Genomic DNA, 24,539 nt, shown 5'->3' on the forward strand with positions numbered 1-24,539 from the left:
GACACCCCTGTGTGGCATGGCACTCCTTGCGTGCATCAGCACTGCGCGTGGGCCAGCTCCACACTGGTCAAGGAGGCCCGGGGTTTTTGAACTGCGGACCTCCCATGTGGTAGACGGACACCGTAACCACTGGGCCAAGTCCACTTCCCCTCCAGAGTTCTAAGCAAGTGGGATTTGTCCTTTTATTCGCTAAGTCTCCTGGGAGGCTTTTTGAGGGGATATCTTAGGTTGCCATGTTGATGACATCACTGACAATAATTTGAGTTTTTTTATTGAGTTTTGACTAAATAGTTAGAGGAAATAGTCATAAGAAACATGGAGCTGGCCCATGTGCAGTGCTGATGCGCGCAAGGAGTGCCCTGCCACGCAGGGGTGTACCCCGCGTAGGGGAGCCCCACGCGCAAGGAGTTCGCCCTGTAAGGAGAGCCGCCCAGTGCGAAAGAAATTGCAGCCTGCCCAGGAATGGAGCCGCCCACACTTCCCGTGCTGCTGACGACAACAGAAGCGGACAAAGAAACAAGACGCAGCAGATAGACACAAATAGACACAGAGAACAGACAACCGGGGGAGGGGGGATTAAATAAATAAATAAATCTTTAAAAAAAAAAAAAAAAAAAGAAACATTCTTATGAATTCCTTATTGTATAAATAAAATTAAGTATTAATATAGTGGTCACGTGTTTTTTATATATATGATGTGTTTTTCGTTCTATAGTGGTTTTTTTACTTAGTTTCCAAATACTTAATGGCACATAGTTTTAAGTTTTGCTTGGGGGGTGGTTGACTTGGCCCAGTGGTTAGGGCGTCCGTCTACCACATGGGAGGTCCGCAGTTCAAACCCCGGGCCGCCTCGACCCGTGTGGAGCTGGCCCATGCGCAGTGCTGATGCGCGCAAGGAGTGACCTGCCACGCAGGGGTGTCCCCTGCGTAGGGGAGCCCCACACGCAAGGAGTGCACCACGTAAGGAGAACAGCCCAGCGCGAAAGAAAGTGCAGCCTGCCCAGGAATGGCGCCACACACATGGAGAGCTGACACAGCAAGATGACGCAACAAAAAGAAACACAGATTCCCGTGCCGCTGACGACAACAGAAGCGCCAAAGAAGACGCAGCAAATAGACAACAGAGAACAGACAACCGGGGTGGGGGAGGCAGGGAAAGGGGAGAGAAATAAATGAATAAATCTTTAAAAAAAAAAGTTTTGCTTGATTTATGTTTCTGTGATTTACTGTACTCCTCTGTCTGTGGCTTGTGTTCTCCTTTCAGGAGCAGCCTAATCAAGTGAACTACGGGAATATTTGCACTGGCTTGGAAGTGCTAAGTTTCTTGCTGACCGTGCTCCAGTCTCCAGCAATCCTCAGTAGCTTTAAGCCTCTGCAGCGTGGCGTCGCTGCCTGTATGACCTGTGGAAACACCAAAGTCCTGCGGGCAGTTCACAGCCTGCTCTCGCGGCTGATGAGCGTTTTCCCAACAGAACCAAGTATGTGACTTTTCCATCTGGGCCTCTCTTGGTAGGCACCAAGCTTTATTACTTAAAATACTTATTCTCCAGTTTCTTTATTGAGCATTTTGTTATTCCACTTTTCTATATGCTTGTATTAAAAAAAAAAAAAGACATAATAACTTAATAATGGTAATAGCCATTGCATTGTATTTTTTTGCCTGATTTGAAGATGCAGTTATTCATTAGCCAAACATACATCAAATATTCAACAGTGGAGATGTTTAAATGTTGGCACATTGTAAATGAGTATGCTCAGACCAGCTTCTGGTAAGGTGTGGGGAGGTGCGAGGACAGTGCTGAGCTCTGGGGTGGGCACCAGCACAGTGGGAGACGGCAGCTCTGACCCGGGTGTCTCTCAGGTGCTCATGTACGTGCTCCTGCACCACATGACCCTTTGTGCTGTGCGTGGGGTACCTCACTTTGAGGTTAGTTCTTTCAGCCAAAGGCTCCTGAGGACCACATTATGCCAGATGCTAAAGATCAGTCCCTCCGGTGAGGGAAGCTGACAGCCCAGGGCCTCGCAGCTGTGAGAGCCGCAACCACAGTTGCAGGTTCTCACCTTTTGCTTCAGGTACGTCCAGCGTGGCCTCTAAGTACGAGGAGTTGGAGTGCCTCTATGCAGCCGTCGGGAAGGTCATCTATGAAGGACTCACCAACTATGAGAAGGCCACCAGCGCAAATCCTTCCCAGCTCTTTGGTGAGCGTGCATCTGGGTTTTCCCAACAGTGGTTCAGTTTGGCATCAGGGGGTTCTTATCACTGGGTGTGCTTTCCTTCTGGGAAAAGGCTTAGGTCATTCAGAGGTGCTTGTGAGCTGATACGTTGTTTGGAGTGTGTATTGGGCACATGCAAGGCCATTGGGCCCATTGAGGAACGGCCTCCCTTACCCTCCCCAATCACCAGTGCTGCTTCTGTTCCTCCAGCCTCAGGTGCAGAGGGCATTGCCCCGTGTTGCATGAACCAAACTTTACACAACACACAGGTTTCACTAACGCTTTGCACAAATGTGTGGAATTACTGCCCTTTGCAGTGTGATTGCCTGTCAGTAAGCCTCTATAAGATCAGAACTAGTCCCAGCTCATTGGTAAGACTCTGACCCAAGTGAAACAAAGGTCAATTTATTGGATAAATCAGGGCAGCTGGGAAACTTTGGCCCCCAGATACCCAGAAGTCAAATGTGTAGTTACCTTTTTTGGTCAATTCATGTGTTTGATTAGGATTCGATTTTAGGTTAGCAACTTTAAAATCCTTTCTTGTTTACTGACCTCTTCTTGGTAGAGGAGGGCACGATGGCAGTACAAATGGTCATGTCTTGCCCACAGCCGTCACCATCGTCACACATCTCAGAATTAGGCTCTTTGCCTGACTGCCCTGTTGAGGATTATTGTCCTTTTAATGAGGCAAGCCTGAGATTGCCCACATCTGGGATGCTGGCCCCTTTAAGAGGAAAATACCTTTTTATTCTATGATATGATCTATGAATACTGATTTTAAATTTAATATGCGTGTTAAATGTCAAGAGGATCCTGGAAATTGCCCATTCCGAAAATAACCGTTGTTTTGTATATTCCATGTTCACAGTCTAGTGTTTTGTTGATTTATTATTAATATTGATATTCTGTAATTTTTCAGAATGAAGTACAAATTGAATTCTAAAATATTTGTAATGCTTGAATAGGCTAGATAAAAAGAAAGGTTTTTTTCCCCCTTAAACACATCATGGAACAAAAAAATTTCACTTGTGTTGTTTGTCATAATTTAGAAATGAAATCCAGAACTGAAAGTGGGAATGTTGTTTCTACTGAAGCACAAAGATCAGTTTTCATATGCAATGATGGTGCCATGACTGAGACTGAGAGTGAAAGTACAATACTTGAAATTGGAGTATGTGCCATAGACGTATCTATCATGTTTACCTTTGGGATTAATCTATCCTTTTGTCAGCATTTAGCATCTGAAATAGCATGTTTTCATCAGTTCCGCCCCCCACCCCCGCCCCGTAAGATGACTGGCAATTTCTCCATTTCAGGGACCCTTATGATCCTCAAGTCTGCATGCAGCAACAACCCCAGCTACATAGACAGGCTGATTTCCGTCTTCATGCGCTCCCTTCAGAAGATGGTCCGAGAGCATTTAAACCCGCAGGCAGCCTCAGGAAGCACAGAGGCGACCTCAGGTGACAGGCGTGGGGCCCGCTGCTTGCTCAGTCCCTATACCTAACAGTGCGGGCTGGGCGATTGCATTCCAGGGTGAACCCTAGTTCTTTTTGTTTATATGCATTCAGTATCATTTGCTCCTCAACAGAGATTTTGAACATTTCATTTAAATTAAAATAATTCTCATTTTGAAAATGAACTGCTTTTAAAGTTTATGAATGTAAGAATGGATTTTAAAATGAGACGTTTTAGTGGAACATTTCACCACCAAGTGAAAGTTACGAACAATTGCTGTAAAACAGAAGTTGCTCGACCAAAGGTGTTGTTTCTGAAGAATTAAGTGGCAGGTTTCAGGCATGAACGGTGGGCTCCAGAAATCCAGGAGCTAGGCTGGGGGTGGGGGCAGCATTGCTGTCAGGACGCCTCAGAGCACTGTGTTCTGAGTGCACCTTTAGGGCACACCCTCAGGCTGGGTGTGGGGTGACTGGCAGCTTGGCTGTGCTTCCAGGGTCACCTGTGCTAGCACCACCAGCTCCCATCCTTCCCTCCCTCAGAAGGAGGTTCTTACGGCTTCATCCTTGCAAAGTGGAGAAAGAACTCCACAAATCCCAGAGTTCCAGTTTGGGCATAAATGGGCAGAATCCAACATGCCAAGTAATGCAGAGTGGTTGCAGATGCAAATGCGTATAGAGATGTGTTGGCGCCTCTTCCCTCTTGACGTGAACAGGCACCAGCGAGCTGGTGATGCTGAGCCTGGAGCTGGTGAAAACGCGCCTGGCTGTGATGAGCATGGAGATGAGGAAGAGCTTCATCCAGGCCATTCTGACGTCCCTCATTGAGAAATCACCGGATGCCAAAATCCTCCGGGCTGTGGTCAAGATTGTGGAGGAGTGGGTTAAAAATAATTCCCCGATGGCAGCCAACCAGGTGAGCTGCGGAGCAGAGTTCTGGGCTTTGGGCCAGTGACTCCTTTGCAGGTAAAGGAAATGCATGCATCCTTTTCTCCGATTTTCATTCTGAAAGTTCTTGAAACATTTCCCCCTTATTTGCATTCATAATAACTTTTCTTAAGATAGATTTTTCTGAGTGTGCTTAACAGGTTTTCAAAGCTTGAGATTTACTGCTCACTCATCTTAATGTGGTTTTCTTATGTTTCAATGTTAAATGAACCTTACTTATTGACCTTTTATGAAAGTCACATCACCATTATAATAGCAAAAACAATGACATTTTTAACTCTGAGATGCTTGCAAACTACTCATTTGTTTTATAATTTAATACCTTTATCTCCAAAGTGCATTAGAAAAATTATATTGGCGTCTGTCTTGATTTTAAGCATCTAAGGATAACCAGAGCTATTTTTTATTTTCCTGCTTAGAAACAACCTTGTCTTATTATACTTGACAAAATTATAGGACTTTAAGAAATAGTGTAGCAGATTGCTTTGAAATATTTTTGAATATATTTTTTCTCAAGTAGAACTAACTGACCTTTTCTTTTAAAAAACAATTTTATACAGACACCTACCCTGCGGGAGAAGTCCATTTTGCTGGTGAAAATGATGACCTACATAGAAAAACGTTTTCCAGAAGACCTGGAATTAAATGCCCAGTTTTTAGACCTTGTTAATTATGTCTACAGGTAATTACAGCAGTTGATTAAATATCATGTATATTGGTTCATAATGCGTTCTCTGACCAGCCAGTGCAACGTGGTTTTTTAATCTTCTAGTTACACCTGAGTTTTAATTTTTCACTTAAATACCAAATTACATAACATGTTTTACAGTCGTTAGTAATCCTTTGCTGAAAGGCTGTGTAAGTCATGTGAGTGAATCCAGCTGGGCCTTAACACACTCGGCTTTCCTAGCAGCATTTCCGAAACTTGGAATCCCCCTCTTCTCTGCTTGTCTGCTTTGGGAGGAGTGCACCATCTTGTGCTGTCTTTATCTCGTGTCCTCTGCCTGCAGGGACGAGACGCTGTCTGGCAGCGAGTTGACTGCTAAACTCGAGCCTGCCTTTCTCTCTGGGTTACGTTGTGCCCAGCCACTCATCAGGGCAAAATTTTTTGAGGTTTTTGACAACTCCATGAAACGTCGAGTCTATGAGCGCCTGCTTTATGTGACCTGTTCCCAGAATTGGGAAGCCATGGGAAACCACTTTTGGATCAAGCAGTGCATTGAGGTAAGCTGGGCTCAGCCCGTCCTCTATGATTGGAGACGGCAGTGGTTTTCTGACTTGGTGCGCCAAACCCAGAAGGTGCTGACACATGCCGAAATGAATTAAATGGCTTCTAAACTCTGGCAGGAAGAAAGAGTCTTAAAGCCATGTTTTCATCTAAGAGTTTTTTTGTTTGGTTGGTTGGTTGACTTTGGGGGGGAGGGGGCTGGTTTTTAAGCCTTGCATTAGAAAGCTGAATAATAATATTCCTGAGTTTGTAGCCAAAGATTCATTTCTTTCCTTAAGTATAACAGTTTTAAATAGTTTACATGTCCTTGAAAATGGAACCACGTGCTGAGTTGTCATCTCTCATTCTTAAAGCAGGAAGGTGCAGCAGCCAGGCCGGAAGGCCTAACATTGCTGTCAGGTTTTATTTCTTCAGGGGTGCCTGTTAAAAAAGCTTGTCTAAAGTGCTCCAAGTGGGAAATCTAGACCTAGTGGAGGCTTGGCATTTCCGTGGCTCTTAGTCTGGAATTCTCGGACGTTTCTGACAGGTTTGCAGTTGGACTTCTTGATTGCTTGTTGTCAAGTCAACTGTTATTCGTTCTTTGCCTTAATCACCAGCTTTGCGCACCAGGCAACTTGAGGTTTCCCGTAGCTGGTTACCGACACTATGGAAGTAATTCTTACCTTCTTGCCTAGAATGAGGAAAAAGAAAAGTACCAAGTTACTTTATCTAAGAAGACAACTGAGACAGCAGTCAGTTATGTTCTCTTTGATGCAAAAAAAGGGAATTGTGGTACTCTGCTTCACTTAGAGCCCATTAGCCCATTTCCTCTTGGTGCTGAGTGCACCTTTTCTCCATGCTGTGCATAGCATCTACGTGGAATTTTGCTAAGTGCAGCACTGTTGACAAAGTGGACTCATGCCCTGGTTTATTTATTTGTCATTGAGACATATTTGTTGCCGATCAGATACCTGGCACTGGATCAGGTACCAAAGATAAGATGAAGAGACATTGTTGGCAGGTGGCACATGACAGGATTGGAGGGAGAGCTGTGGGCTGCAGGGCCTTCCCTCCTCTGTGTGCGTGCCGCCTGCCACCCGCTTCCCTCCCTGCGTGTGGCCACCACCATCTCCCAGGGCTGCCTGGAGCAGTTTCCGAGGGGTTCACCTACCTCACTCCTGCCCACCTCCATTTTCTCTACTGCACAATTGCTCTTAAAGAAGAAGGCAGATCCTGTTACTCACCATGGTTCTCGCTGTTAAATCAGCCCCCGTGTTAGGGTCGTGCGGCCGGAGTGGCCTGGCTCTTGCCTTTCTCTCACACCCTGTACCGTCCCTCTGTCCCCTCGTTGTTCTGAACGCTCTTTCTGGTGTTGAGGTTTTGTCCTTCTCAGGTTGGTTCTTCTAACCCCTGCAGTGTCAGCTTATCAGTGACCACAGATGTGTGTCCTCTGCCCTTGCGGGCTAAAGTGGGGTGCCCTTCAGTCCCTGCTCCTCTCCCTGGTCCTTGGCAGCAGCTTCACCACAAGGGTGTGTGTGTCCAGGCTGATGTCTGTATGTCTTTCCCTCTGAAACTTGAGCTGAGACGGCATGGAATGCCATCACAGGACACACAAACCACCCAGGCTTGCACAGCTCCTGGTGTGCGGTGGGTGCCCGCAGGGTGAGAGGGCAGCTCAGGCCGAGGGCGGCGTGAACAATGGCCCGGTGGTGAAGAAGGTCGTGGGGTGTGCAGGGGTGGTCAAGGAAGTGTTCAGTGTAAGCAGGGTGTCCACCTAGAGAGGCAGTTGCAGCGTTGGGTCCTGGAAGACCTTGGGAGCCCCCTTTAAGAGCTTGGACGGTGCGCAGAGGTGTGGAAGAAGCCCTTCTAGCACTGGGGGTGACCTTGATGAGAGCAAGAGAGAGGGAGCCCATGGGGCAGGGAGAAAAATAGAAACAAGTGGCGCCAGAGGGACTTGTGGAGGAGAAGTCGGTAGCCGCCAGCGTGGATGTGCTGCTGGGATGAAGAGGTGCCACTGTGTGTCCACGTACCCCGCTGCCACACCCGTGTTTCAGGCTTCTCTCTTTTCCACAACACTTTCTAGCTGCTTTTGGCGGTGTGTGAGAAGAGCACTCCCATTGGCACCAGCTGCCAAGGTGCCATGCTCCCGTCCATCACCAATGTCATCAACCTGGCGGATAGCCACGACCGAGCAGCCTTTGCCATGGTCACTCATGTCAAGCAGGAACCTCGGGAGCGCGAGAACAGCGAGTCCAAAGAGGAGGTAACTGATTTCAGGGTGCCTTCTTTCACAGGCAGAATCCCCGCTGCTGTTGAATTTTATATCAGCCTTAGTTTTTCTTTAGGAACAACGTATTAAAACCTGTCTGAACCTTAAAATTCTAAATAGGGTACCTAAATTGTATTCAGTTTTAAAGTTAAAATTAATAAGCATCTTGTGCTGCCATTCAGGTTTGAGATAGATTGCTTTGTCATGAGCTAGTGCTGCTTAGTACAGAGTATTTTACTGTTTTTGTGAATTTCCTCCCCAAGTGAGAAGTAGCCTGGGCTGAATTGTAAAGCCCGGGGCTGGGGCGTGACGGCCACCTTAGCGGAACCCTAGCTCTAGCTGCTTCCGCTGGCGGCGGGAAAGAGCCTTCCATATCTCCGCCTAGTCCTGGTCTGAGCAGCCAGGAAACCCGTGGCTTTTCTAAGCCCCAGTCAGGCACGTGTAAACCCAGGTCATGCTGGAGCCTTAGTCTTGATGACTGACAGAGCCCCAGAAATAGGTGTTTTTAGTCTGTGCTTCCTTCTGGGAAGCTCAGCCTCTCTGGAGTATTGCATTTTAGAAGACAGCCCCCTGGTCAAAGAGAGTCACCCTTTCTGCTTTCAAGAGAAGTTTGTTTCCTCTCCCATTTGCAGGGTATCTGCTCAGTTTATTAGCCAATAAGAACTTAAAGTTTTCTTCACTACTGCTAACGCCTGGATCATGTGGTCACTTGATCATCTTTTCTTTCTGTAATTCTCTTGTGTGAATAAATTCCCGGCTTTGAAGCAATTCTTCTGCCTTCTCAGTGGCACATACAGGATGGTTGATAACTTGACTTCGAGGAGTAGTTTGATATTAAATAGTTGGTTCTGGCTTCTCAGAAGCTTTGGACAAAAGTAAGTTTTCCAGCTCTGCCAGCAGCACTCCCAGCAGGACTGGGACACTATTCTTAATAGGAGCAAAGCAGCTGGGGAACAGTGTTGCGCTTTGAAGAACGTTAGGTTGAGATTCATAATCCTCTTCATTTTAACATTTTAAAGTTTGTACCTTTTTTTTTCTTTTCTTTTTCTGTTTTGCTTTCTATAACCCAAATATGGTGAAATCATGGCATTTTCATACTGTGATTTAAAAAGAGCGAGAGCACTAATTGTAGTTTAGTATATCTGGGCTTTATTTATTTTAGAATCCAAACAGTTATTGAGATAATTTTTATTTAGATAATTATAAACTTCCAGGAAACTAACACCTTTTACTTGTCAAAATGTAAAAAGAAGTATATGGAAGTTGTATTTGTTGGATTTAATTTCACTATTTGACTTTTTTGGTTTTGTTATTGTTTTTTAGGATGTAGAAATAGATATTGAACTAGCTCCTGGAGATCAGACTAGCACACCCAAAACCAAAGAACTCTCTGAAAAGGACATTGGGAACCAGCTGCATATGTTGACCAATAGGCATGACAAATTTCTTGACACTCTTCGGGAAGTCAAGGTCTGTATGCAAGTTTGGAAGGGTAGTTTTTTTTACCCTCTGAAAATTTTGAGTCTTAAATAAGATTATTTCACAGCAGTGTAAGATTTTCTTTTACAAGTTATACTTCTTTTCTTTCCTATCTCAATTGAAACCTTTATAGTCCTTTGAGACCTTAAAGTGGATGTTTTATACAAAGGTTTGAGAAAGCTCTTAAAGTGTCTTATGAGGGGACACTCCTGTCCTTTGCAAGAAATGTTAAAATTGTCTACTGTAAATATATGATGTGGCACTTACTTTTCAAGTACCATGAAAGAGGAGAAAATGAACATAAGTTAACATGGTAAATCAGTGCCACTTTTGGGGGAGGGGAGAAAGCTTCGAAATGTTTCTGTTTTGAGATCTAGCCAGAGAGAAACTCTGAGACTCTGTAGAGCCTCAGGGTATTGCTAGGTAGGCTCATTTTTAGATGACTGAGAGAGAGTTAAGGCCCCCATATACCAAGTTACTTTTCAACAGTATGATGAGCAAACAGTGATTCTTCTGTACATCTCAAAAGATAGGTTTGAAGAAAAATAACAAACTATTTTTGCATATAAATTTTGTGGGGCGAACTGCCCGGGAATCCTGCAGTAAATAAAATTTTGAACTTGTGTATGAGTGACACAGTTGCCATCTTGAATAAGTATAGAACACTTGGTCTTCTGCTGAGCAGGAAGCAAAGCATCCTTTTTTATATAAATTACAGACTAGGCCTTAGTAGACCCCCGCCCCAGCTGCATTGCTCCAGAAAGAACTCCTGTGCTCCATGTTCATTCCCAAAGGCAGATACTGACACATGAGTTGCCTTGTCATAAGTCTCATGATCAGCTCAGTGTGGAAGGTCCTCCAGGAGCGTAAGCTGAGGGTTAAATGTTTTAGCAGCATTGCTGATAGAGTAGCTGTCTAGATTTACAAGTTAGAAAATTTTAGGCAAAATGGTCGTAGCTATTCCACGAACTTTTTGGGGGCCTTAGCTATTCTTTGGACTGGGGGTTGGGATAGAACAGATGTGACTGCCCAAGGAGAATCTTGTCCAAGGACGCCTCCCTCGACTCTGGATCGCAGGCTCTGTGGCCCCGTCCTTGTTGCCCTTGGCGAGAAGTCAGGTTGTGGCTGTCTGTGCTTCCTTGCCCCCTGACGTAACCACCCCAGCTGCATGCCATGGAGGGGAGTCTCCATCCATCCCCAGCACAGTTGTGTGGCTCCTCTAACCACGGGAAGCAGTGGGGACATGTCTCCAGAGAGCCCCAAGCCATACCTGTGCGGCTGGCTCCCAGTGGGTGCTTGTTTTGTGAACTACCCTCCCTTCTGACCTGCTTTTACCTTTTTTCCTTACTTTATCTCATGTCCCATTTGGAGGGAAATCTTTTTTTTTTTTTTTTTACTTATTTAGTCTTTCAGCAAATTATTGCGTGCCTACTATATACTAGGTACTGTTCTGGGCACTGGGAATGAAGCAGTGAATAAAATAGGCAAAAACACCCAGCCTCATAGGGCTTGCATTCTAGCGGGGGATAAATAATCAATGAAGAAAGCAGCTTGATATCAACAGCCTCAGGTGGTGGTGAGTGCTGTGAAGAAAGTAAAGCAGCAGTTAGGGAGTTGGAGGGGGCTGATGGTCATTCTGTTATTTTATCGTATTTGTATTCATGGAAATTTCTTGGCCATTATGGAATTAAAATCATTTTATCCACAGTTTTTTCCAAGAATTTTCGTTCCTGAAGCTCCTTCCTTTGGGAAGTTGTCAGGTGCCAACGGCTTTTTTCTGGACTCTGTTGAAAAGCCTGAGTTGGTTCTTACCCCCAGGGATGCAAACATCTTTTGGCAGAATTGACCTTTGCACCCTCAGTGGGGTATCTTTTGAGGCCAGTGACACCCTCTTTGGTCTCTGGGGTATTGTGGGGCCATCGCAGCATCCACACAGCTCTTCACCTGTAAATTAGCACAAGCTGTGAACCAGTGGCATCACCCACACCTTGTTCAACCATTTTCACCAAGGTTTTTGGCACCCCTCTCAGCCCTTCAGTTCCCTGCCACCTTGGGGCCTTCTGCTAAGTTGGCTTATTGCGCAGGGGTGCCTGATAGCCACTTAGGGTGGCTGAGCACATAGATGAACTGGGTGCATTTCATAACTCTCTTAAGATACACGTTTTTACTCATTCACCTCGAAATAGCTGTATCCTTGATTTTGCATTTTGAGAGAGTTGTGGATATAATAACTGTATCTCTGCTTGGGTTGACTGTGGGAAGGGTGAGTGACCCGTGTAGACTGTCTCTGCGTTGGACTCGCAGGGCCGTGGTGGACTGGCGAGCGCGTGTGTGAGCTGTGGCACCAGGTGCCTGCCGCCCTGGGGGACGTGGGCTTTTAGCAGGGGAAGGCCTGGCTGTTTTTTTAAGAGAGGTTAGCAACCAAATCAGATTTTTAAAATACAATAAAACTGTGCACAAAACACATTCATGGACTTGGCATGACCTTTGGACCATCCATCCCAAACTTCGGCTCTGTTTCCTCTTTTGTCTGTTCATTCTTGTCTGCTTTGGTGACATCTGTGTGCTTCTTAATTTGTTCTTTGGATGTTGTCAGTGTTCTTGTATCTCTGTGACATCCCAGCATCAACAGTGACCTTAAAGGTTCAGTTGAGATGTGTATGGCAAACCAGGGGTTCCTGGCACTCAGAATCACATGCTTTTGCTCAGACCTTTGAGAGCGAGAGTGGAAGAGTGTCTCAAAGTATGAGGCATTGTCCTGGGAGCATGGGTGTGAGAGGTACTTGCATGACGGGGTTTTCAGCTCGAGCCAGGGGCCACCCAGGCTTGTCTCTCTTGTCCTGTAGACGGGAGCACTGCTCGGCGCCTTCGTTCAGCTGTGTCACATTTCAACAACGTTGGCAGAGAAGACATGGGTCCAGCTTTTTCCGAGATTGTGGAAAATTCTGTCTGATAGACAGCAGCAAGTGAGTATATTTTTTAAATCCTCTTTTAAAAACATGTAGTTTTAGCTTTCGATGTGTATTTATGAAAGAGGACAGTCTTGGTTAAATGTCAGAGGAGGAAGGAATTATTTTTACCAAGTGAATTATCAGAAATGTGTGAGAAAGTAGGAAGACAAGTGTGTTTCTGAATGGAGAGCTGCACTAACAGGCCTTTGGTTTTAGGCTCTGGCCGGCGAAATCAGCCCGTTCCTGTGCAGCGGCAGTCACCAGGTGCAGCGGGACTGCCAGCCCAGCGCGCTGAACTGCTTCGTGGAAGCCATGTCCCAGTGCGTCCCTCCCATTCCCATCCGGCCCTGTGTCCTGAAGTACCTGGGGAAGACGCACAACCTCTGGTTCCGGTCCACTTTAATGCTGGAGCACCAGGCCTTTGAGAAAGGTCTGAGTCTTCAGATTAAGCCAAAACAAACAACGGAATTTTATGAACAGGAGAGCATAACTCCACCTCAGCAGGTAAGGGTCTGACCTCATTTTGCTAATTACTTCTTCCCTTCAAACCACCTTGCCGTCTCAGAAAATACACCCACCAGATGATGTTAAATTACAATACATCGAAATCACTTTATCAAAAAAATATTTTTGTCATGCACACACAGAAACCACGATGTGATTTTTTTCAGGAAATACTGGATTCCCTAGCTGAACTTTACTCTCTGTTACAAGAGGAAGATATGTGGGCTGGCTTATGGCAGAAGCGTTGCAAGTATTCAGAGACTGCGACTGCTATTGCTTATGAGCAGCATGGATTCTTCGAGCAGGTAGCGTCGGGTTGATGAGATAAGTGGACGGCTGGGTTAGCAAAAGGTCACATATGACTTTTTTTTTTAAATTTTATGTAACAATTTAAAGCCAGCATTCATGTTTAAGTTTACTGTTTTGTCTAATGTATTTAACCTGCATATAAAGGACCTTTATTAAAGTCCAGTTAAGACAGACATGTATTACGTGAACACACATTTAAAGTTCTGTGGGGTCCTTTAGTTACATGCTAACATGAATGCTTTTTATCTATGGTCAATAGTCCTGCTGGAAATAGTGGGTTGATTGCATTTAGTGTTTAAATTTTAATCCTGCCCTTCGTCGTTTCGACGTATCATGGGCCACCATCTCAGGGTGTGTGTGTTTTCCAGTCCTATGGAGGGCACTGAGCTGCAGAAACACAGTCACTGCCTTGTGCCTCCTGCTCTCATCCTGAAAGGACAGAGAAATGAGCCCTCGGCTTTGAGCGGCTCCCTGCCTTCCATTCCGGATGAGAATCATGCATCCTCTCTTCTCCTCCCACTTTTGTCCTCTGTGGATAAAGGTATCAAGTGACCTGGGGGAAGAGTTTGCGGCTCTCCTGGGTCTATGGTCCAATGTGCCCAGAACAGTTGACCAGTTGCAATGAAAAAGTTGTGTATCTAGATTAAACAGTGGTTTGAGAGCTTTATTGATTTTTTTAGGCACAGGAATCTTATGAAAAGGCAATGGATAAAGCCAAAAAAGAACACGAGAGGAGTAATGCATCCCCTGCTATTTTCCCAGAATACCAACTTTGGGAAGACCACTGGATTCGGTAAAAAACAAAACAAAACAGAACAAAAAAACTGGACATGATGTATGCAAGAATTTCTTAAAGAGGGAGCTAATGAAAATCTGAAATTTTCTCATATTGAGCGCTTTTAAAGGAGACTTGTTCTTTATAACTTCTTAAAGAAAGAACCATTTCTAAAGCCTTGAGTAATATAAGTGCCCGCTGGGGAGACGGCAAGTTACTGCTGCCTGTCCATGGACGGTGGCACTTTGGGCCCTGGGCAGCGTGTTGGGCAGTTCTTGGTGCATAAGTTCATCCTCCAGTGGAGCAAGCCTTGGTGCCCTGTGTCAGGATTACCTTCTTTAGAATGGAAATAACTGCTTAAAATTCTGCCCTGCCCTTTCTGAATCTCTTCCCATGCTGGTAACCGAGCTTTGGCTTTTGAATCCCTGCTTTTCTAGGTGCTCCAAAGAGTTGAACCAGTGGGAAGCCTTAACAGAATATGGCCAGTCCAAAGGCCACATAAACCCCTACCTTGTCCTGGAGTGCGCCTGGCGGGTGTCCAACTGGACCGCCATGAAGGAGGCCCTGGTCCAGGTGAGACATCCGCCCCGCCCCGTTCTCCTGCTGGTGTGGCCTCGGTGGCAGCACCCCTAGCTGTGCAGGCTCATCTTACCGAAGCTGGGAATGCCTCTGGAAAGTTCTCCTCACTTAGAAAAAGCTGGGCATTTCAGCCACTGGAAAAAAGCTCTTGAGAAGCAAGAGTTATTTTTGCTTTTAACACCTTTCCTAAAATTGTAAGTTAGGTATTAGCTCATTCAAAGTATGTTATGTATTATGGAAACGATTATAGCATAGTGTAAATGAAGTTGAGTCACTTAGTTGAGCTGTACATGTTGTTTTGTCTTGTTGATTTTTGTTGTTGTTGTTTTGTTGTCTTGTTTCTTGAGGTATTCGGGGCCCGGGAATGAACCCAGGACCTCATGTGTGGGAAGTTGGCACTCAGCCACATCGGCTTCCCTGTGTTGGTTTTTTCTTTTGTTGTGCATGTTTGTTTTTGGTTTAGGAGGCACCGGGGACCTGAACTCAGGACCTCCCATGTGGGGGTGGGTGCTCAGCCGCGTGAGTCACACCCACTCCCGATACATGTTTTTAATTAGCTCCACCCAGAGGGATTTAGCACACACTGGGAGAGTGGGTACAGAAGTGTGATTCCCCTTCCCTCTGGGTCACTTCTGTGGGGGGCACTGGAGGGTGCAACATGGGACAGAAGAGCTCTCCGCACTGAGTCCCACCCGGCGTCGCTGGTGCTGGGCTACCTGGAGTCCATCTTCCAACACAGCCATTCTTGTTGCTCTCTAGTCTTCTGCATCTTGGCCTTGCCATCATTTTCCCTCCACCCCCAAAGTATCTTTAATACTCAAGGTCTTGGTTATAAATTCTGTTTTGTTATTTGTTTGGTTAAGAATTAAGACCATATAAAAATATTTTTAAGAGACTATATTTTTCCCAGTTTGGAATTCTCATAGGCAGCTGTATTAGTCAGCCAAAGAGGTGTGGATAGAAAACACCAGAAATTGGCTGGTTTTTATAAAGTATTTATTTGGGGTAGGAGCCTACAGATACCAGGCCATAAAGCATAAGTTACTTCCCTCACCAAAGTCTGTTACCACATGTTGGAGCAAGATGGCTGCCGATGTCTGCGAGGGTTCAGGCTTCCTGGGTTCCTCTGAGCTCAGCTCCTCTGTTTTCTCCACAAGGTCAGCTGTAGACTATCAGGTGTATGGCTCTCTCTCTCTCTCCCCGGGGCTCCAGCTTAATTCCAGCATCAAACTCCAGCATCAAAACTCCAACATTAAGCACCTTCCTACTCTGTCCTTTGCCGTGCCTTTTATCTGTGAGTTCCCACCCACCAAGGGGCGGGGACTCAACGCCCTAATGATAACTTAATCATGCCCAGGTTCAGACTGGTTTACAATCATAATTCAGTATTTATTTTTGAAATTCAGAACTATGTCAAACTGCTACAGCAGCTGTTCCTTCCCAGCACGTGAGCGGTACCATTTGAGGATTCTCTGTGCCACTGCTGCGCCTTGGAAGGCAGCCTGCCTTTTTCCTTAGGCCCCTCCCTCGGCCCTTTCTTTCTCTTACTGCTGCTCATCAGTCTGGACCTTCTGCATGGTGCTCATTTTATTAGGTTTAGCGGATGGAAATTCAGTCATCCTCTTCCAGCCTACCCTTTTACCGAGTAAGGGATTATTTCCATCCACACTACGTATTTTCCTTTCTTTTCTTTTCTGAAAATGGGAGATCACAAAAGGGTTTTGGAAGCAAAAGCACATTGCAGTTAGAGGGCTGCTGGCCTTGAAACAATAAACCTGACCATTTTAACCTGTACTGTGGCTACTAGAGTAATGTCACCTTTGACAACACAAAATGTGAGCATTTGAAGAATTGAAGAGTCGCAAATTATTAATCCTAGAGGTGAAATACTGCCCAGGACTTGACTTTCGGGCTGGGTCTGATAGACTGCAGCTCTGACATGGGGAGTTTGTGTTATTCTTCTCTAGGTGAAAGATACTTGTTTGCTGTCAGAACCCATTTTCAGTTGATTATTTTTTTGGTATATGAGGAAACATTCTGTTGAATACTTAACTTGCAGCTCACTGTGCTTTCCAGGGTTTTTTTAACTAGACATAAACAGTATCATGTCCTTAGGGTTCTTACATGATTTTCTCTTTCATAAACTCTTGATGATTTCACAGGAAATGAACAACATTTACTAGCTTATAAGAAAGCCCAAAATATATGAATAAATATTCTGGGAAACCTGCAATAAGTTAATTCAAATGGATTTGACAGTATTAAATTATTTACTCATTTGCCAGTATTTAAAACCACAACAAAATAGCTTTCGTATCTGTTTCTGCACATTGTTAATATAAGGTCCAGTATATTCGTTGGCCTGACTTAATGGATAGGGTAATTTTTTTCAGGGAGGGACAAATGAGAAGAGTGTCTTTCCCTTAGTAGAGTAGGTGTGGCGACTCTGAAGTTCAGAAAACATGAGATTGGTGGTTTTCGATCAGATAATGCTGGAAACTGATGTGGCCCACCCATTTGCCTTCCTGAATTTCCTCATCATTGAATGATTGAAAGGCTAAGAGGGGCCCATGAATGTGGATGTGCTTTGAAAAGAAGTTAAGGTATCAGAAAACAAGTCAAAGTGTGATGTCACTGTGAGATGGCCTTGTTATTACGGTTACTGTGTGACGTCATTTTGATAAATACCGTTACAGCACCAGAATGTGTTTTGTTCCTTCTTAAAGGTGCTCAAGGATGACTGTTTTGCTGATCTTGTTTCAGGGAGCCCTATAAAATTGCACTTAACTGAGATATCCTTTTATGTTCTTACATGCAGTGAAATTATTTTTTTTAATTTATCATTTTGTTTTTTAATGCTTTGTAAGAGATCAGTAAAATGTCATGTCATAATGCACTTAGAAGATAGTGGACAAACAAAAGGATGTTCAGGGACAGAAATGGAGCATGCGGAGTCTTCCCCGGGGACTGAGCTGTTGTGTTCAGGAGGAACAGGGCTTTGAAAAATGTGACGGCTCCAGACTCAATCCAGTGTGTGAACTAACCCTGGGACAGAGGAGATGGGTGGGGTGGGGGCGGGTTTGGAGTAGATAATGAAGTGTGGCACGCTTTAGGTGACAGGTCACTCAGATTCTTACAAGCCTGAATCAATACTTTATGCTCCCTTACATAATGTGAAACTAGTTAGATTAATTTCCCAGGATATAATAACATTAATTGGAAACAATTCAAAATTGTACCAGTATTTATCATAGTGGAGAGAATATCTGTTTAATACTGTAAAAGATGCACAGCTTGTCTTTGTGAGTGTTCATTGTTAATTTGGCCTGTCGTAAGTGTTAAGGAGGTTCTTTTTTTTTTGGAACTACTCATGACTATTAAGCAAGGAGTCTGTGCTCTGCCTCTCTGACTGGGTATTTGTGAAAGGAGGGCCTCCAGAAAAGGCAGACTAAATACACAGCTTCACAGCTTCTCTAAAGACAATAAATTTGTTCATAGCCTCATTTCTGTTTATTGCTTTACTTAATTGGCTACAAAAATTTGCCTTTTTTTTTTTTCTTTTTGATCCTTTGTATTGAGAGGAGGAGTGTCCATCAGTTCCTGTGTAATGTTCCTTTACCACCAGGTAGAAGTAAGTTGTCCAAAAGAGATGGCTTGGAAGGTCAACATGTACCGAGGCTACTTGGCCATCTGCCACCCTGAGGAGCAGCAGCTGAGCTTCATCGAGCGGCTGGTGGAGATGGCCAGCAGCTTGGCCATCCGTGAGTGGCGACGGCTGCCGCACGTGGTGTCCCATGTACACACACCTCTTCTCCAGGTGAGGCCCCTGAGGAGCTCCGGGGCAGAGCACACGCCCATCGCTGTGTCCTGTGGAGCTGCCTCTGCTCATGCCTGCGGACAGTAAAGAGAAGACTCCTTTGTCCCTTCCCATTTCATCAACTCCTTAGGGAAAGGCCAGAGTCAAAATATACGTTCTCTTTTTTTGGAGCTTCCAGAAGATTTGAGGTCCTGGTAACTGAAGGTATCCTCAGGAGTAATTTTGATGATGCTGATTTTTCTTTAGGAATTTTTTGTTTTGAGAAGTGAGTTTACAAAACAATTATGTATACCATACAGAATCCCTGTTCATCACCCCACCACCATCTTACATTGTTATGACTCATTTGTTATCATTGATGAAAGAACATCATCATCACATTACTGCCATCTACAGTCCATAGCTTATATTTGGTGTGTTATTAGCACCATGTATATTTGGTATGGTGCATGAGAGAATGTTCTCACATCTGCACTGTTAACCACAGTCCATCATTCACCACGGGGTTCACTGTTCTGTGGTCCCCTGTGGTCCCCTGCCTGGTACAGGTACATCCAAAGTATATTCTCAGTGGCTCTCTGTTTGATCACAAAGTTGTGCTGTCATCAGACCAGTCCATTTCAGAATGTTTCTTTACTCCAAAAGGAAAAGTCCTCCCCCTTTTACACCCTCATTATTGACCTTTAGTGTTGATGTAGTTCCTTTCTTGCCACTGCTGTAGAAATGTTACAATATCAACTCTTAACTATGTCTGCACATTACATTAGTTGTGATTTTCCATGTAGCTACATATTCTTAACACTGTAATAGAGAAGCATTCTTGTATTTGTCCTATAAGAATTTATTTTAATAGCATTGTACAGTCATCCTTGTGACCCCCTGTTCTGTCAGAAAGGTCTCTGTTTCCTCTTAGACTCATAAGACCTCTGGTTACACAGCCAGTGTCTCGGCTTCTTCCTTTGTGTCATCTTCATTGTTGATAATAAGTGCTTGCCCAAGGACATTTGCTCCAGCCATTCCACACAGATCATCATTCAGTTTCTTGAATCTGCCAATAACTGAGTAGTCTCTCTGCACAGACGCTTACATGTGTAGGTCCTCTCCCAGAACCCGCTCCTTCTCAGCTCCCTGGTCCCCCAAGCGCATGTGCCTGCACACGCACACGTGCACACCCCCCCGGAGCTGTGCCAGCTCTTGTTACCCGTTTTATCTCTGCCTGCGCAGAGCAGCCACCGGTGTGACTGAGAAGAGAGAAACTAGGCTGATGCTACAACACTAAGGCAGCGCTGTCATACTTTTCTCTCTTGAGAGAATAGTTTTGAGACTAAATCAGTATACTAATTTATTTTTTATCATAGTGTAGTTGCTTATTAATGTTTCTAAGTTTTCCTGTCTCCTTTATAGTGGATGAGAAGTGTTTTTGGTCCCATTTAGGCGGCTCAGCAGATCATTGAGCTTCAGGAAGCTGCGCAAATCAATGCCGGCTTACAGCCGACCAACCTGGGGAGGAACAACAGCCTCCACGACATGAAGACGGTGGTGAAGACCTGGAGGAACCGGCTGCCCATCGTGTCCGACGACTTGTCGCACTGGAGCAGCGTCTTCATGTGGCGGCAGCATCATTACCAGGGTAAACCCACCTGGTCCGGCATGCCTTCATCATGTAATTTTCCAGGCACCCACTGTTCTGGTTTCATGTCTCTGCTCTTGTTTTTTATTTTCTGTTCCCAGATTTTTTTTTTCTTTTTTTGGTAGGTATGGTAGATGATGCTGGTGATGAGGGTAAAGATAAAGGTGGTGAAAGATGAGATTTTTTTCCCCCTTGCTCTTCCTTTTTTCTGGCTATAACCAAGTTGCTGCTGGGCATTGCCCACTTGCCGTGGTGGCACAGGCCTTCGGGTGCGAGGTCTGAGTTGAGGTGCTTTTTGTTTTGAAGCAGCTGAGGAGGATCCGCTCTCAGGTGGCTGCATGGAGCCTGTACTAGTTTTCCTGCTCTCCCTTCACGTCCACAAAACCGACCAGGCGTCTTTGGGTTTAGGGCAACCTCTGTAATTTCATGATTTTGTTATCTAAGGTGGTGATATTGGGACACTTTGTAGTATACTTTTTTTTTAATTACTTTTTTAATTTTAAGAAGGTGTGAGTAAATAAAACAATTTATTTTTAACATAAAATACAGTGAAAAGTAACTAGGATTTATCACAAAGCTTCCCATTTTCATAAGCCATGTGTATTTGCTTTCATTTAAATCTTACAGTGGAGCACTTTGAAAAATGTTTCCCATGTACTATATTTCTTTGTTTTCTAGCTATTGTAACTGCGTATGAAAATAGTTCTCAGCATGATCCAAGTTCAAATAACGCTATGCTTGGGGTTCACGCATCAGCTTCCGCAATCATCCAATATGGAAAAATTGCACGAAAACAAGGACTCGTTAATGTAGCGCTGGATATATTAAGTCGTATTCATACTATTCCAACCGTTCCCATTGTGGACTGCTTCCAAAAGATTCGACAGCAAGTCAAATGCTACCTTCAGCTGGCAGGAGTCATGGGGAAAAACGAGTGTATGCAGGTAGAGTCCCTGCTACATGGAGGAGGTTTAGAAAATAATAAGAGTGTACGAGGGGAAACTGGGTCAGATAATAGGAAAGGGGTGTTAGAACTTTCTGTAAGCACAGCCTTAGAAGTGGAAGATAATCCTCCAAAAAGGAGAAAGAGAAGGAACCACTAGAGTATTTGAATTACACTTTATGATTTCCGTTTGCTGTATTCTAGATGGACATATTAAAGGAAAGGAAACTTCACAGTTATAAGGGTGCAAGATAGATTTGGGTTATGTCCAGTGGAATATTAGTAAAAACAAAACTGACTAGCCATGAAATTTTTTGGCCATAAGACATCTGAGAAGCTAGTATTAAGTTTATTATTTAATGATTCATTCTAAATACTGGTCAGTCAACAAATAATCGTAGTAGACAAGTCTGTTGTCAATTTAAAATCTACTTGTCAATGAGCCTTAGGACTTAATGCCTTGATAAATTGTTTATAAAGTTATGTTACTAATCTAGGAGTTTCAGGCACTTTTTTTACTTCTCATTTTTCTTAAAACAGGGGCTTGAAGTTATTGAATCTACAAACTTAAAATACTTCACAAAGGAGATGACGGCTGAATTTTATGCACTGAAGGGAATGTTCTTGGCTCAGATTAACAAGTATGTATGTTGTTAGGAGGATAATAGAAAAATCCATGTTTAAATAGATTATTCAAAACTTGAAATCAATGTGAAGCTCAAGCTAGAAATTTTTCTGATTCAGTGAAGTGGTCAGATAGGTTATGTAAAGACATTAGCTCCCAACAGATAATAAGCTAGCGTGATGTGTAGTGCCTAAAAAGAATTTTAGAAATGAGTTGCCTAAACAAGAACTGCTGTTAACATGGATTAATTTCCCCATTTTCTTACCATGCCAGTTTTGGAACAGGTGATTCCTCATATGGAGACATTTTCTTGTTTTAGAGCAGTAGTCAGTTAAGCTCTGGCCCATGGGGCAGATCCAAGCTTTTGTAAAGGAACTTGTACAGGAACATAGCCCTACCCGAATGTTGCTAAAATCACAGAGAGGCTGTACGACCTGCAAAGCCTAAAATGTTTGCTGTCTGACGCTTTAGAGAAAAGGTTGGCCTACCCCTGCTTTAGAGATGTAGACGTCAGATGACATTTTGTAAAAGTATACAACAGAGATATATGTGGTTTTTTGTTTTTTGTTTTTTATTTATCCCCCCCTTGCTGCTTGCTTGCTGTCTGCTCTGTGTGCATTCACTGTGCATTCTTCTGTATCTGCTTGTCTCCCTTTGTTGCGTCATCTTGCTACGCCAGCTCTCTGCGAGTGTGGGCCAGCAGCTCTCCGCAGGCGTGGGCCAGCCTGCCTTCACAAGGAGGCTCTGGAACACGAACCCAGGGCCTCCCATATGGTAGATGGGAACCCAGTCGACTGAGCCACAGCCACTTCCCTATATGTTTTTTAAGATGCTGTCTGTTGATATGTATAGAGTATTAAACCCACTTTCCAAATGGTCAGTACATAGGAGATTGCACTTTCAGCCTTTTTTGGGGGGGAAGTACCGAGATTTGAACATGGGACCTTGTACATGGATGGGAAGCAGGTGCTCAACCACTAAGCTACACCTGCTTCCCTCAGTCTATTTTTAAATAGAGAAGTGATTTTGTGAGTTAAAAATTCTCTTGAGAATATTAAGTTAATTTTTGTATATGATGTGAGATAAGGGTTCAATTGTTCTTTTTTGCATATGAATATCCAATTGCCCCAGCACTATTTATTAAAAAAGCTATTCTCTTCCCTAATGAATTGTTTTGGCCTCTTTGACCAAAGATGTATGAGTTTATTTGTGGACTCAAAATTCTGTCCATTGACCTGTATGTCTAGCCTTACGCCAGAACCACACTGTTTTGATTAATGTAGGTGTGTAGTAAGTTTTGAAATCAGAAACTGTGTGTCCTCCAACTTTGTTCTTCTTTTTCAAGATTGTTTTGTCTCTTTGGGGGTCCAATGCATTTCCATATGAATATTAGGATCAACTTAACCCATTTCTGCAAAAAGCCAGTTTGGAATTTTGATAGGGATATATTGAATTGCAGATCAATTTGGAAGTATATTCATCTTAACAATATTAAGTCTTCCAATTCATGGACTCGCTGACTTTCCATTTATTTAGGTCTTTTATTTCACTTAGCAATTTTTTATAGTTTACAGTATAGAGGACTTGCAACTCTTGTTAAATTTATTCCTAAGTATTTTATTACTTTTTTGATACTGATGTAAATGGAATTGTTTTCTTAATTTCAAACTGATTCTTTATGTTGACTTGTAATTTGGACCATTAGTGAATTTATTAGCTCTAATAAAGTTCCTTTTGTGGGTTCTTTAGGGTTTTCGAAAAATACAAAGTTGTATCGTTTGTGTAGAGATCGTTTTACTTTTCCAGTTTGGATGCTTTTCTTAACTCACCGCCCTGACTACAACCTCAAGTGCAATGTTGAATTGAAGTGACAAGTGCAACATCCTTGTTCCCATCCTTATTTTTAAAATTGCATCCCCTTGTTTTGTTTTGTTTTTATTTACTACCCCCTCCTTTTGCAGCTTGCTTGCTCTCTGCTCTCTGTGTCCATTCACTGTGAGTTCTTCTGTGTCTGCTTGTCTCCTTTTGTTGTGTCATCTTGCTGCGCCAGCTCTCCATGGGCACTGGCCATCAGCTCTTCACGAGTGTGGGCGAGCCTGCCTTCACAAGGAGGTGCCAGAATGCAAACCCAGGGCCTACCATATGGTAGATGAGAGCCCCGTTGATTGAGCCACAGCTGCTTTCCTGTTCCCATCCATAGGGGGAAAACTTTTGACTGAGTACAATGTTAGCCTTGGGAGTTCTGTCAGCCTTTAATCAGGTTAAAGAATGAGACAAGAACATCTGCTTTCACCACTTCTATTCAACATTTTACTATCAAGTTTTAGACAGGGCAAGTAGGCAAGGAAAAGAAATAAAAGGTATCTAGGGAAACGGATGTGGCTCAAGTGATTGAGCTCCTATCTACCACATGGACAGTCCCTGTTTTGATTCTTAGTGCCTCCTAAAGAAGGCAACAAGCTGGCATGATGGGCAGGCTCTGCAAGCTGACACAACAAGATGACAGAACAAGAGACACAAGAGGAAAAACATAATGAGATACTCAATAAAGCAGGGAGCAGAGGTTTCCATTGCTTTCTAGAGAGGGCAAGCAAGACAGCAAGCTGACACGACAGGCAGGCACAGCGAGCTGGCACAACCGGAGACACAAGAATATAAAACATAGTGAGAGATGAAAGAAAGGAAATGGAGGTGGCTCAAGCAATTAGGCACCTCCCTCCCACATTGGAGGTCCTGGGTTCAGTTCTCAGTGCTTCCTAAAGAAACAAAAGCAGGGAAGCAGACTTGGCCCAGTGGGTAGGGCTTCCGCCTACCACATGGGAGGTCCATGGTTCA

General features: G+C 44.1%; 1 protein-coding gene across 5 annotated transcripts in view; it reads left to right on the plus strand.

The window, feature by feature from the left end:
* TRRAP (transformation/transcription domain associated protein) overlaps window positions 1-24,539 on the plus strand; it is a 125,792-nt gene that overhangs the window by 76,992 nt on the left and 24,261 nt on the right. For 4 of the 5 annotated variants that reach the window (XM_058285800.2, XM_058285802.2, XM_071211147.1 and 1 more), the window contains 17 exons: window positions 1,265-1,478; window positions 2,074-2,199; window positions 3,531-3,677; window positions 4,385-4,584; window positions 5,177-5,298; window positions 5,627-5,840; window positions 7,907-8,086; window positions 9,416-9,562; window positions 12,418-12,537; window positions 12,739-13,026; window positions 13,194-13,331; window positions 14,016-14,128; window positions 14,548-14,683; window positions 18,315-18,506; window positions 19,941-20,136; window positions 20,815-21,080; window positions 21,620-21,720. In XM_058285800.2, the coding sequence (XP_058141783.1) occupies window positions 1,265-1,478; window positions 2,074-2,199; window positions 3,531-3,677; window positions 4,385-4,584; window positions 5,177-5,298; window positions 5,627-5,840; window positions 7,907-8,086; window positions 9,416-9,562; window positions 12,418-12,537; window positions 12,739-13,026; window positions 13,194-13,331; window positions 14,016-14,128; window positions 14,548-14,683; window positions 18,315-18,506; window positions 19,941-20,136; window positions 20,815-21,080; window positions 21,620-21,720 (2,900 nt within the window). Of the gene's footprint in view, window positions 1-1,264; window positions 1,479-2,073; window positions 2,200-3,530; window positions 3,678-4,384; window positions 4,585-5,176; window positions 5,299-5,626; window positions 5,841-7,906; window positions 8,087-9,415; window positions 9,563-12,417; window positions 12,538-12,738; window positions 13,027-13,193; window positions 13,332-14,015; window positions 14,129-14,547; window positions 14,684-18,314; window positions 18,507-19,940; window positions 20,170-20,814; window positions 21,081-21,619; window positions 21,721-24,539 lie in introns of all 5 variants that reach the window. The other variant, XM_058285801.2, reaches the window with a different exon arrangement.

Source organism: Dasypus novemcinctus, chromosome 23 (genome assembly GCF_030445035.2).
Source record: "Dasypus novemcinctus isolate mDasNov1 chromosome 23, mDasNov1.1.hap2, whole genome shotgun sequence".
In the NCBI taxonomy this organism is placed as follows: domain Eukaryota; kingdom Metazoa; phylum Chordata; class Mammalia; order Cingulata; family Dasypodidae; genus Dasypus; species Dasypus novemcinctus.